The sequence below is a fragment of the Salvelinus sp. IW2-2015 genome, linkage group LG20 (genome assembly GCF_002910315.2).
Source record: "Salvelinus sp. IW2-2015 linkage group LG20, ASM291031v2, whole genome shotgun sequence".
Classification (NCBI taxonomy): Eukaryota; Metazoa; Chordata; class Actinopteri; order Salmoniformes; family Salmonidae; genus Salvelinus; species Salvelinus sp. IW2-2015.
This window is the reverse complement of record NC_036860.1, coordinates 75,535,217-75,549,517: the sequence shown is the minus strand read 5'-3', so window position 1 is coordinate 75,549,517 and position 14,301 is coordinate 75,535,217. Positions and strand designations below refer to the sequence as shown.

The 14,301-nt window shown below is 44.5% G+C and overlaps 1 protein-coding gene across 3 annotated transcripts; it reads right to left on the bottom strand.

Moving 5' to 3' along the window:
* Window positions 1-6: 6 nt before the first annotated feature.
* LOC111980651 (sterol regulatory element-binding protein 2) lies at window positions 7-14,301 on the bottom strand. 3 transcript variants are annotated; one of them, XM_024011501.3, is made up of 19 exons: window positions 13,963-14,301; window positions 8,167-8,697; window positions 7,828-7,982; window positions 7,502-7,651; window positions 6,995-7,270; window positions 6,601-6,712; window positions 6,354-6,505; window positions 6,015-6,219; window positions 5,644-5,819; window positions 5,206-5,455; window positions 4,913-5,082; window positions 4,637-4,808; window positions 4,411-4,528; window positions 4,200-4,303; window positions 3,798-3,930; window positions 1,555-1,729; window positions 751-927; window positions 520-634; window positions 7-351 (listed from the first exon to the last, which is right to left on the bottom strand). In XM_024011501.3, the coding sequence occupies exons 1-19, from the start codon at window positions 14,060-14,062 to the stop codon at window positions 131-133; spliced, it is 3,492 nt and encodes a 1,163-aa protein (XP_023867269.1). In that variant the 5' UTR covers window positions 14,063-14,301; the 3' UTR covers window positions 7-130. The 3 variants fall into 3 exon arrangements, with proteins under 3 accessions (XP_023867269.1, XP_023867271.1, XP_023867270.1); XM_024011503.3 differs by having other exon boundaries at window positions 7,508-7,651; XM_024011502.3 differs by having other exon boundaries at window positions 7,834-7,982.

The following is a 14,301-nucleotide window of genomic DNA, read 5'->3' as shown; positions in this document are numbered from 1 at the left end:
GCTAATTTCTAATATGTGGTGGAGAATAACTCATCACTGACCACTGATCAGTACTCTGAGTGAGTAGATCACAAGTCAGCGTTAATGTGTGTGGGTCTAACTGATCTGAGATCTGTCTGAGGGGGAATTATCAGGAAGCCACGATGGTGGTGCCCCCGCTGAGGCGGAGCAGGATCTGCTGACAGTCCTGTAGGGAGCGGCGGTCGCCCACCCGCTCAAGGGTGCGCTTGGCCTCAGCCAGCAGGCGGGCACGGTGCCCTGGTGGGGTCAGCAGGGGTAAGGGTAGGTGGCGGCACGCCAGCAGGATGGCATGTGCCCTTTCACGCTCACCCAGAACACAGTCACCCTCTGCTGCAGGGCGGAGGAGGAGAAGAGGGGAGGAGGAAGAAGTAAAGAGAGAAGGTCAGTACAGTTGGGTGGAAAGCACTAAATGTGTGTTAATTTGACATCAAAAACACATTTGATATCAACTTCAAATGGTATCATTCACGATAATAATTGAAGTGTGTGTGTCCTTACCTGTGGTGTATCCAGGGTTGTTGGTCCTGCGTCGGAGGCTGTGCTCCAGTAGCTGGTGTGTGCGGGTGGGACTGGCACCAGCCATCAGCCTCACTGTGGTCTCATGCAGGAACACCTGGGGGAGGACAAGAGAGGGAACACACATTATTACACAACAGATAGCCATGAATAATCCATGAATAAGGCATGAATAAGCCATGAATAATCCAGCAGGTCTGAAGCCCTAGTTACCTTGTGTTGTGCCTGTCTGTAGCATTGGCCCAGCCTTCGCAATGAACTCAGGTCCCGCTGGAATCCAGCCAATTGAGAGCCAGGGGCGGGGCCTGACTCCCCATTGCTGCTGCTTCCTCTTTGCCATAGGCTGGTCCTGAGGGTCAGCAAGAGGTCACAGACCAGGAGCTCCACCCCCTTGGTATAGGAAAGACAACAGTAAGGCAGACATTTAAAAATTTTTACTGTTGAACTACGTAATAAATGACTACACAATGAGTTATGGAAACTAATAGAGGCATATCAAATCAAGTTTATTTTATATAGCCCTTCGTAGATCAGCTAATATCTCGAAGTACTGTACAGAAACCCAGCCTAAAACCCCAAACAGCAAGCAATGCAGGTGTAGAAGCAGTACATGCACCGTAAGCAGTGTCTCGACCTGGATATGGTGTGTTGCAGGTGCCTGCAGATTTGGGAGGCCTCTGTACTGCACTGCAGACACATTGCACTGGGCTGCAGGATCATGCAATGCAACTACAATGCACTACAGCCACCCCCTACCACACACACACTTCTACTATACCTAGCTAGAGTCAGCTTGTACCTGTGCTTTTGTGAGTCAAACGAGCACCCATGCAACTATCACTGTGTGCAGTATATGTTTGTGTGCGTAATATGACCAAAGAACACTGTGAATTAACCAAACTCCATTACAACCTTTACTGCATGTATATACACAAAGGTTAGAGTTGGTTCAAATAGAAATCACAGAGAGCACATATATTCACTTGCATCCTAAACACCCGCATTTTGGGAGAGTACCTTGTTGAGCCCGTTTCCAGACTGGGCTGACAGGGGAACAGAGATGCTGGTGCGCAGGTAGCTGCTGGCCCTGTCGCAATGAGACAAACAGGCCACCGCCCCCTCTCCCTTCAGAGGAGACAGGCTCACCTGCACCGCCTTACACAGCAGCAGCACAGCCTTGGGCAACGGATGACTGCAGGACGACAGGGAAAACAACATAGGATTATGGCAATGCTTCTAATGTMATTTACATACACATCACTGGGACCATGCTCCCACACTTCCAAGGCATCTACTGAAAACGGTGCATGAAGAAGGCCCACAACATCATCAAGGACCCCACATACTCCAGCCACGAGCTGTTCACTCCCTTACTGTCAGGCAGACGGTATCAGAGCATGAGGTCTGATACCAACAGGCTCAGAGGCCACCTGCTCTTATACTCCACACCTTAGCACACAACTGATGTTACCAGACTCTTTTTAAGATGACTAAATACTGCACAATTTAAACACTTGCCCCCCAATCCTCCCTTCCCCAAAACATGTATAAATATTGGACTCTAAATTGTACCTTCCTATATTATAATTATAGATTATTTTTTTTGTATGTCATGAAGTTGGCCTGGGGGTAGGTTTATGACAGTCATAAATACCTCTCCCCCCCTTTTTCCTCTCTCTACCCTACTGACGTGACATTTGAAAATCCCTTGGTTAACATAGAGATTCTGGGAACATCAGAAGTTGGGGGGAAATGAACCATATTTTGGTAATCCGACCAGTTGAACATATGGGTTGGTACTTAATGAATTTGATTTCAGCTCGGTTGTCATCTGAGACATTCTCATCAATGATAGGAGGACCTAAACTCTACAGTGGAAAGTCTACACTTTAGAGTTATCAGGCAATTTAAATGTTTGAATATAAAATTATTGGTGAAAAGATTAAATGTAATTTTAGCTTCCAAATGAGAGATTTGGGTTTTCATAAGGTTAGGGCTCTGCTCAATCAGTGCCCCCCCCCGGTGAAGAGACATGGGTTATAAAACTATGAAGACACACCCTTCTCCCTCCACTATATAAAGCCTTGACAAAAATGTAACCTCCTGTTCCAAGTACGCAAGGCCTGCAGCCTCTGCGTTAAAAGGGCAAATAACTTTCTGTTCCGGGTACATTAGGGCGCGGTCCGATGTCAGAAGGATTCAGATCATAACTACAGAACGAAGCCAAACTCAGCGTGAGCTTTGGTTGCGAATGGTATGAACTTTGAACTCTTATTCACTACAGAAGTGATACCTCCTAGCCGTTGAGTTAGCAACAGCAGCTGCAAACGTGGGCTAGGAAAGAACAGACAGAGTATCCCGTCTACCACACAACGACGTTACTACAACGTATCCAATTTACAAAGAGACATTCTTCAAAGGACTCTGTTGGGCAACACGGCCTTCCATCTACCACCAACCTACCGAAGCGCAGCTCAGAGTAAATATTTATTGCATTTTCCTTTTCCAAATGGGCAGTAATTTAGAATGCATACGATTCTGTATTTACGATAGAGTAGTTACCTACGGCCCGATAGAGACATCGCTTCTCCCTTTGTTCCTCAAGTCTTCCTGCTCTTTCACTCAAACCCAGACCCCTTTTCTTTTGTGTAACCAGCTGTCATATCTGTTCCGTCCCCTAGGGACGTTTTCCTTTATGACGTAATTTGTAATCAAGGTATGACTCATTCTGTGTATATGTAATTCTGTGTGATTAGTTAGATATTTAGTAAATAAATAATTAAACCCAATTTTGTATTGCTGATTCAATTTGTTAGCCAGGGTTCGTGAAGATAACCAAGAATTTACAACTTTCAGATGAGACTGAAATAAGGTGACGATTAATATTGACTGCTATTGATGTAAAATATTACTAGGTCTTTAAGAGTTTATTCAGAAGATAACTGCTCTATAAATATTATTTTGTGGTGCCCCGACTTTCTAATTAATTACATTTACATGATTAGCTCAATCAGGTAATATTAATTACGGAGAAAGGATTTTATAGAATAGCATGTCATAACAATCAATCTGGCATAGTCAAAGACACGACACTATTCTACTGAGCCATTTACTTTGTTCCTGTTCTTATCTTTTCTTATTGTTGTTGTATTGTCCAGAAGGAACCTGCAAGTAAGCATTTCTTTGGACGGTGTATACCAGGTATAACCTGTACATACGACTAATAAAAAACACACACAACATAAACAAAGTATACTGACTCGAGGGTATGGAGCGCTCTGGGCATGCGCTCTGCCTCTGCCAGCAGTGACCTCACAGCGACGTCATCTCCTTGCAGCCAATGGGCAGCAGCCTTTAGGACCAATGCCCACCAGCGACTCACTGGGTCTGCCACTAAGCAGAGAAGAGATTACATGACAACATTAGACTTCAACTGTGGCATCAAGAGGTCTAGCAAAAGAAATTCATGTTATATTGAATAAGTCAATTATGTTAATCATAAAGAGTTTATCTTTAGTGTTCAAGATACATATAAGAAAAAAATATATACACATTCACAGCATCAGATCATCTCGTAGGAAACAAAGATGGGAGAAATCTGTAAAGAAATCTGTCCCACACAGAGCATGGTGTGGTTCACACTAACATGTGCATTCCAGTACCTGGCATGGTGGTGTGATTAGGTGGGGCTGGGAAGGGAGGAGAAGAGGACTCCTCTGTGCAGCTGTTCAATAGCTGGAGAAACTCCAAGGCACTGGAGAACTCCCTGAGAGACAGAGAGAGAGTGAGAGTGAAGAAAAGTAAACAAAGTAAAGTAAACAATTTGCATAGGTAAACAGGAGAGTGACTGGGCACTGAGGACCCTGGCCTTACCCCGAGTCATTCTTAGGCTTGCCTGCCTCCGTGTCAGTGTGGGGCTGGATGAGGGAGTGCACAGCTCTCTCCAGCAGCTTCTCACAAAAACAACGATGCAGCTGGGCGATGGGGTCAGCTAAAGGAAGAGAGAGTAAGGAGGGAAAGATAATTAAAAGGCCTAATTTTTGCATGAGGGCATTTCTGTATACACTATTAGCTCTTCCGTCAACTTTATTGTTCATACCTGGGTCTCTCTGGGAAGTGTACACGCCCTCTCGGCTCTCAGACTTCACAGACCAATCACAGCTGAGGAAGAACTGCCTGCCCAATGGGGTGAAGAGCCAGTGCAGACAGTCAGGGATGGGCTTTGAGTCTGATTGGCTGGCCACACCCTCAGCACAGCTCAACAGGTAACCCTGGGACACAGACATGTGGGGAAAGATGACAGTGAGTGGATAGTATCAGAGATATCATTACCATAGCATTAATGGAGGATGGAGGGATGCCCTGAGACACTCACAGGCAGGCAGGAGAGGTGGTGGCCCAGTACAGTGCGCAGAGCTGTTGCCGCGGTGACATAGATCTGGGCCTGCTGGGCAGGGGCCATCTTGCTTTGGGCGCTCTCACTGAGGTTGACGGCACTCATAGACAGAGACAGAGCCCACAGGCCACTGCGCTGGGGAAGCTTCCCTACACACAGAGAGAGAGAAGTTCCAGACAGAGAATGGGGTACTACTGTGTTATGTTATTGTGTTTACAATGACTAATGATACTGACCTAGGCTCAATGTTCTAGACTGTTCAGTGTAGTCACCTGTGAGCTGCAGCTGGCTCAGCCTATGGTAGACCAGAGCTGCGTCCCGGGAGCTGGTCTTGGACTCCTCCCCCTTGTGCTTCCCACCAACCTGGCGAACCAGCCAGCCCAGAGGGGTGGGGTGATGCAGACAGTAGCGAATCAGGTTCCAGGAGAGKGAGAAGAGGAGGTCCCAACTGGTGGTGGGCAGSRCTCTGGTCAAGACTGACAGGCAGGTTTTCAAACTGGCCATGGCTGCTGTATAGTCACCCTGTAGGAGTGGAGAGGTGGGAAAATCTATAAAAATACTTATGGAACTTGGCATTCATGTACCTATAGACACAGAGAGATGGTTTTACACAATCAGGGCACCAGTTAAAGGAGATACTCAAACACAAGTACAGAGAAAAACAATAAGGTAGGGGGAAATCCTTTAGACATAAAGGGATGTGAACTCACTCTGTTGAGATGTAGGTCTGCTTGTTTACGCTGCCTCCAGAAGGAGACGGATTTGGGCGAGTGGAGGGGGGTGACAGGCTCCCAGAGGTAGAGGACCCTAACACAGCCCCACACTGCCCCAACACCGCTCAACATCCATACCGTCAACCATGGCAACAGGCACCAAAGCCAGGTCGCTGTGGGAAAGAGAGGGAGGAGTCAGTATAAGATACATATACTCCAATACATCCTCAAAACAACTCCCAACCAGGAACTCTTACTGGGAACTACTACTGTTAAGAAAAATAATGACTGACTATAATAGCCTATCTTGAATGTATGCATGCAATAGGACTTGTATGGTGAGTGTAACGGTAAACTAAGGGTCTGACCAAAGTTCTGGGTCTGGCTGGGTAATGAGAACAGCGTCCTGGAGGCTCCGTGTGCAGAGGTCAAGCCAGAGCTGCCCTGGGCCTCAGATCCCAGGAGAGAGGGCAGGGGGTTGAGGGAGAGGCAGAAGAAGGTGAGGGCGCAGAGGAGGAGACGAGAGCGATCCATCACTCCCACGGAAGATGGTGAGCCAGGCTCACTCTTCACCTGAGAGAAGGAGAGAGAGAGAGAGAATAGTTCAACTACTATGTAAGTGTTCAACCTTCGCAACATTCAATTCAAACAATTTCCACAACAACAAAAACATCACAGTTCCTTGGCTGCTATCATCATCACAGTACCTGCTCATGGTCCAGTAAGGGACTGCCAGGCTCGGAGTCGATGCAGTATGGAGAGAACTCACGAGGAGATCCTGAACCAGACTCCGAGGCTGGAGGTGACATCATCAGCATCTCTGGTTTCATCTCCACATCGTCAGACAGCACCACTGACTCTGACAGAGAGGAAGTGGGAGAGAGCCCAATGTGTTACGGCCCGTTCATGAACTGAAGTTGTGATGGATTAACTAGTAATAAATGGGGGACTTACTGTTCTTGCTGTTCATCTTGAGGGCCAGGTTCTCCTGCCGTAGTTTGTGGTTGACCTGCTGCAGGTATTTGATGTAGTCGATGGCTTTCCTCAGCACTCCTGACTTGTGCATCTGCGTACAAACACATTAGCAATGTGTCAGTGTACATTTGGTGAGAGTGCCCTATACGTACAACTCCATTCCTCTGACTTCCATGTACTCTAGGAAATACCAAGAGTCTGTGGTTTAGCATATAGCCTAATTAAGTTTGACACCTGTGAAACATTCAAATTGTTCCAGCATGCTCCTCTAAGTTTCTATCGGACTTGGACCACAAAATAAAACTAAACCCACTGTTCCTGTAAGGTCAAAGATAATCAATATTGGATTATTGTATGACTTGGTTTTCCTGACCTTGGTGTCGCCGCCCATGACCAGGTCTCTCAGCTCCAGGATCTTGTCATTGATGGAGGAGCGGTACCTCTTCTCAATGATGTTGTGGGTGGTTCTCCTCTCCCCCTCCTTCATCACCCCCCCTGGACCCATCACCATCCCCATCCCATGGTCCATCACCTGCCTGTTCCCACCTACACAGTGGGAGGTGCCTGACGACAGCTGTTTGATGGGCAGCTTGTCTCCACCCCCCATCATGACAGGCACAGTGGTCAGGATGTTACTGCCCATCAGAGTCTGAGGGAAGAGTTAAGGTAAAAGTCAGTGGTGACATATGACACAGCTAAAATACTAAGGGGGACAGAGCAGAGAAGCATATTCAATGGAATTCTCTGGTCATCTCTATCTAAAGTACTTTTCAGTCCAAGTTCAGGWTTAATCTGKGTCTTTGTGACCGTCCMCATTAGACCCTGARCAGAGAGAAWAGAAAGGGAGAGAGCGAAGCAGACAGATAGTATAGAGACCTACCGGTACCTGTAGAGTCTGTGTCTGGATAGGATGGGTCAAGGTGGTGATCCCAGGGTTCTGCATGGTGGACAGAACCTGTGTCCCATCAGGTTTCAGGGTGGTCAGAACCAGATTCTCTGTCTTCAGAATCTGAGGCTGGTGGACCAGAAGCTGAGAGAGACCAGGGACACTGGATCAGTTACAACCAGTGATGCCATACACAACACAAGGTCTGTGGTTACAACATGCTAGGATCTGCACGTATTTAGAGAGACTTTATAAAGATTGGATGCAACTAGTTTTGATAAGGGACTCAAACATTGTAAAGTATGAAGCTTGATACCCACGGGTACCTGTTGAACCTGCTGTTGCATGGTGTGGACTGTAGGCGCGGTGGAGAGAGTCTGGATGGTCTGGCCCGTCTGCAGTAGTCTCTGGTGCTGGATGGTCATGGGTTGAACCTGTGATGATGTCATTATGCTCTGCATCTGCGGTTGGAGGACTGTGGGAAAAAAGAGAGGTATGTAGTAAGGATACATTGTCAAAGAGCACCAGTCATATAGAAAAACATGTAGGACTGAATAATTTCACATGATAAACATCTTTAAGTGCATTTCTAATGAATAACCACCGTTTCCCAGTGACCTAATCTTTTCAGTAAAAAAAAATAAAAAAATTGCTCTAACCTTGGAAGCTTGTAGTGGGACTTTGGTGGCAGATGACAGGGTTCTGGATGAAGCGGGACTGCCCGCCGTTGGATGTGATCATCACCGTCTGGGCCTGGGACTGGATGGGCAGAGCCTGGTTGTGGGTCTGGACCAGGGTGTGCACAGGGAAGCTATGCGTCTGCATGGGGATGCTCTGGCTGTGGACCTGGATGGTGGGTTGCTGCTGGGGCTGGGGCTGGATGGCCTGCATCTGGGGCCGGGGCTGGAGCAGGGGAGGGGCGCGGATCTGATGCTGCCCCGAAGAGAACGTCTGGACTGGGGTCTGTGGTGGGGTGAGGGGCAGGGAYTGGGGGGCCAGTGTTTGGGTGGGGRTGAGGGTCACRTTGCTGTKCTGGTAAACTGTGGTAGTGGTCTGGGGTGTCTGTGGGGCTTGAGGCGGTGGGCGTGGGGTGGCCCCAGCACCGTTCTGTAGGGAGCCTGCAGAGGACATCTGGTCCTCAAAGAGGTCGGGGAAGTCCCCCACCTGGTTGCTGACGAACTGGAGCATCTCTGATGAGAGAGAATAATTCAAGGGGTTCATGAGTCTCTGGTTGTGTGTGAGCTAAAATGCACTTTATTCTTAGACATAAAATCGAATGCAATGGCAATTGATTGAATAGACAACAAATTTGACTTTACATAGTTAGCATAAAATTGGTTATTAGACATAATCCATTGGTTAATATGGCCCTCTAATGAGGTAGGGCTTCATTGTTGCAGTCAAATGAAATATTGTTTGTCATATGCGCCAAATAGAACAGGTGTAGACCTTACCGTGAAATGCTTACTTACAAGCTCTTAACCAACAATGTAGTTCAAGAAATAGAGTTAATAAGATATTTACTAAATAAACTAAAGTAAAACAATCAAAAAGTAACAAGAAATGTACATAACAATAACGAAACTATATACAGGGGGTTCCGAGTCAATGTGCAGGGGGTACAGGTTAGTAGAGGTAATTTGTAAAGTGACTATGCATAGATAAAACATTGAGTAGCAACAGTGTAAATAGGGGGAAGGGGTCAATGTAAATAGCCCAGGTGGCCATTTGATTAGTTGTTCAGCAGCCTTATGGCTTGGCGGTAGAAGTTGTTAAGGAGCCTTTTGGTCCTAGACTTCGCGTTCAGGTATCGCTTGCCATGCGGTAGCAGAGAGAACAGTCTATGACTTGGGTGACTGGAATCTGACCATTTTTTGGGCTTTCCTCTGACACTGCCTAGTATATAGGTCCTGGATGTCAGGAAGCTTGGCCCCAGTGATGTACTGGGCCGTACAACCTGTCACAAGGGCAGATCCACAACTAGGGACTTTTCTAACAGCTTCAAAGGCCTGCCTTAATGAATTGGACCTGGAGTTCCTATCACTGCCCAAAATGATTTGTTTTAATGTCGTAAAGATTGTTAAAAAAAAAAAAAATTCTATATTAAGAGCTGTAATTTTATTGTGAGGGCCTGCAGTTTCATCTGAAATTTTTTCAGTTTTGTCCTCTTATGTGAGTGATCCTTGTGTTTCAGGTTATTTTCCTGCTGAAAGGTGAATTTGTCTCCTAGTGTCTGTTGGAAAGCAGACTGAACCAGTTTTTCCTCTAGGATTTTGCCTGTGCTTAGCTCTATTGTGTTTAGTCGTTGCCGATGACAAGCATACCCATAACATGATGCAGCCACCACCATGAAAATATGAAGAGTGGTACTCAGTGATGTACAGACTTCCTACTTCTCACACTGTCATTTAGGTTGGTATTGTGAAGTAACTACTGTTGTTGATCCATGCTCAGTGTTCTCCTATCATGGACATTCAACTCTGTAACTATTTTAAAGTCACCATTGGCCTCATGTAATTAAAGTGTAATTAGAATTTCACCATGCTCAAAGGGATATTCAATGTCTTCTTTTACATTTTATACCAATAGCTGTCCTTCGCAAGGCATTGGAAAACCTCCCTGGTCTTTGTGGTTGAATCGGTGTTTGAAATTCACTGCTCAACTGAGGGACCTTACATATAATTGTATGTGTGGTGTACAGAGATGAAGTAGTCATTCAAAAATCATGTTAAACACTATTATTGCACACAGTCCATTAAACGTATGTGATTTGTTAAGCAAATGTTTTACTCCTGAACTTATTTAGTCTTACCATAACAAAGGGTTGAATACTTATTGAAAAAATATATACATAATTCCACTTTGACATTATGGGGTATTGTGTGTAGGCCAGTGACACAAGATCTCAATTTAATCAATTTTAAATTCAGGCTGTAATAAAACAAAACTGTGGAAAAAGTCAAGGGGTGTGAATACTTTCTGAAGGCACTGCAGATTATTAACCTGCATTAGAAATTGGCCTTGAGTGAAGAGATCACAGGAAAAAGTAGAATTCACAGTGACCTCTAGAAGAGACTTACAACAGTGACAATGCTGTTTACTGCCAGGGCAAGGTCACTGAAGGAATTAAGAGGTTTATGGAGTGGTGGCCTTGGTTTGATACACTGCTACTGTTCCAGCATCGATTCAAGGAAGAGAGCGCCAGCCAGCTAGTGCTTATAGGAAAGCCTTCCAACGACTAGCCCTGAAAAATGCCATGGTAATCTAGTACAGATGCCCTGAGAGACCATGAGAACGAGGTAAAAGAGCAACCTGGTAAGAACATTACTTCAGCTACTGGTGGTGTAGGTCATGATTGAAGACGGGTGTACTGATAAGAGCTGTGGAGTTACATATGCTAAAGAAAACGAGTAGTTTCAAACCGGTATTGCAAGAAATGAGAGTAGCCTACATGTTGAAACTGTTTCTAAAGTCGTCTACTGCAGGGTGTGTTTAACACTTGTCCATTTATCGTAAGACCACAACGTCACAACCATGCCAGCATGCCATCTCTCAAATCCAGAGGTAGGCTAAATATTCTCATGTGGTTTACCATTGTCTGGGGTGCATAACAGGCCTGTGATCAATTGGAAGAGTTTCTCATTACTCAAATGACAGCTTTACATTTGCCAAAATCATTTTGTCCAGTTTATAACTGCTGCTGTTAGCAATACAACCAAAATCCCTTCTCTAATGACAATGTCTAAGACATGTCACCTTACACAGAAAGCATGTCCAGAGCATGTCCAGAGCATGGGCTTCAAAGGACTTTGGAATGGTCTTACAGATTCCACTGTGACAGGAGGAAAAAGTGTCCTGTAGGGACCTGTGTATAGATAACGATGCTAGAAGAATCAGGGTTAAAGAATATTCACACTTTTATCAATGAGGGGCTGCAACCTTGAACTCACACTTGTGATAAAGAAAGGCTAGACACCTAGGCCAATAAATGCATCGTCCTCCCATTTATGATCATGGTGACACCATTTATCAGAACGCAGCAGCCACTACTCTAAAACCCTTGGATGCAGTGTACCATAGCCTGCTTTGCTTTATCACAGGTGACAGGCTTAATATCACTGCATCTTTTATCAGGTCAAACTGGACCTCAATTCCCATAACTCACTTAATTTCTCCTTTTAGTTTACAAAGCTATTCTGCACAAGCTTCCAACATCTCACTTCTGTTAAAGGGATGCTTCAGGATTTTGGCAATGATGACCTTTACCTACTTCCCCAAAGTCAGGTGAACTCATGGATACCATGTGCATGTCTTTGTGTCCAGTATAGAGGAAGTTTGAGGTAGTCCCCCCAGTTTAAGGTCTAATCTTCACTCCTCCATAAAAACATTACATGCAAATAAAACATAGAGTAAAAATAACATACATTACATATTGGCCCACAATCTACCCCATTAGCGGGTGAAATGTAAACCCTGAATAATCCTGTTATTTGGATTGTTGTGTAAATCTCATCATGCATTGTTATGTTAAATTCGGTCACAGAGGAACAGGTGAAGCAATATTGAGTCGTCAAAGCATTTACGGGTGATTTCAAAACATTGGATACTGTACGACCAATCTGTTGTTGAAAATGTATGATACTGTACAACCATTATACCAGTATTCGAAAGTAATATATCATACCAAACCGGTAAAGGCATACTGGTGCAATACTATACGTCCTACAATATGTACAATATTGTACAACAACTATTCCATTGGGATTCTAATGTAATATAACCTTGTAAATAATCATACTATTTATTAGTGTGGAATAAATATTAGACCTTAAACTGAAATAGCCTATTTCTTCCTTATGGCATTATCCAATAATATTAAATGGCGATCACTCGGATTTACTTACAGAATAATACGAAATGCTCTGATACCAGGTTGCACCCAATTGTGGTAGAGGTAGTAATGACTTGAAGTCTATGGGTATCTACTAGCATGCTAGCATTGAATTATCATGTGAGTAGTTTGTTTTCAGGCCGCCATTGGGAATGAGACCCTGGTCTCAAATTGGGCTCCCCTGAAAAAATGTAAGTTTAATAAATAAATAATAACATTACTGTAGAGGCTATGGGTCGATTGATGAAGAAATGGCTTATAGGGTCCATCTCACATTCGAAAAGGCTGGGAAAAAAAGAATAAGTGTCTCATCTAATATTAATCATTCATTGGAATTGTCTGCTTCATCGACCACACCAAAGACAGACTCACATGTACATGGGCCCCACAGGGGGTTGGCTTTCAGAGGCACAAAACAAAACAGAGCCCCAAGCCCCTAGACAATTGTGACACAAAGGACTAAAACTGTCAAACGGGGACAGTTTCCTAGGGCTGCTCAGAGCAGGGAAAATAGGTTATGTAACCAGAGCAGCTATTGCATTGGGAATAGTGGGGAGAAAAGCCTAGATAGTAGGGCCGGGACGATACCAGTATCACAAAGCTCCATTCTTTCACAGTGTGCCAAGGGTAAAACTGCTGTTTTGATAAGATGGGAACAGTGATGTTATCTCCGTATTAAGTCAATGTGCTGAGCCTATGAATGAGCAGGGTGAAGCGGACATGTTTTCCCGTCAAAAAACAGAAGGGGTATTAATGATGGGCCAGTTATGAATAGACATTGCGAGTCACTTTTTTCTCCAATATTGATGAACAAACCCTCAATGGTATGACAGCCAGGAAAGAGGTAGACAAGCATGACAAGAAAACATCTCAGAACAAAATGTAATGAAGAACATAGATAAATAGGAAGCAAGTAAAACTAGGCTAAGCCATTGGGAAAGTATAAGGAACTTTTTGCCTACAGATAATTGAATGACACAGCTCACAGTTGAGTCCCACTCAGTTACATTTGAGGAGTTGTTTATTCACACGCACACACTGAACTGTTGCATGACCACTGTGCTGTAGGCCAACCACCCCTTTAAAATATGCCTGAATCTTCACTGATGTAAAATGCGATTGCAATATTAAATCAGCGACACAGAATCATTTAAGCAAACTATTGTTTAGAAATGTAAAATTGTGGAGTGCTAAGTGTATCTAAGTATCCTACGCAACGCCCCGATAAATAAAGGGTGAACAAGTTCCAATCCTATGGCATCCACAATAGTTTCATGGTTGACGACACTGTCCTACTGCCAATGTTTGACACAGACAGAAAGGATCTAATTATTTATATACTATTTTAAAATGTGAGGTGCATCATAATTAGCTATTATAAATACAGTACCTATATGTACAAGCGGGCTTGCTTGACACATGATACAAATCACCAGACTCCCGGCCTTACCGCGACGACGACACACAATACTGTCAGAAAGCGGAAATAGGACACAAACTTTCGTGGACAAACACACAATAATTCCATATTCTCTTATCAATTATGACATAAATAGTAACTCACCATCGATGTCTCCCAGTGTAAATTCGTCTCCTAGTTCTGACAAAGTCGGATCCATATTTTCCATGGTCGAGATATACTCCCCACTTACGTTACTGTCCATAATGAAATTCAGAACTTCGCCTCCCCGGCTTTAACCGGAGGTTGCTGAAGGAAAGAACCAAGATGTCCAGAGATCTTTGAAGCGTTAACAACGCATAAGGTGACTTTATCTTAGCTCTAAGTTTATTAAACTATCAGAGGACAGGTAACACCTCACCAATGCCCCAGAGGCCGATTTCTACTAAGATAAACTCATTTACAATTTAGACGTCGCCATCTTGTTTTCCACTACTTACGTCA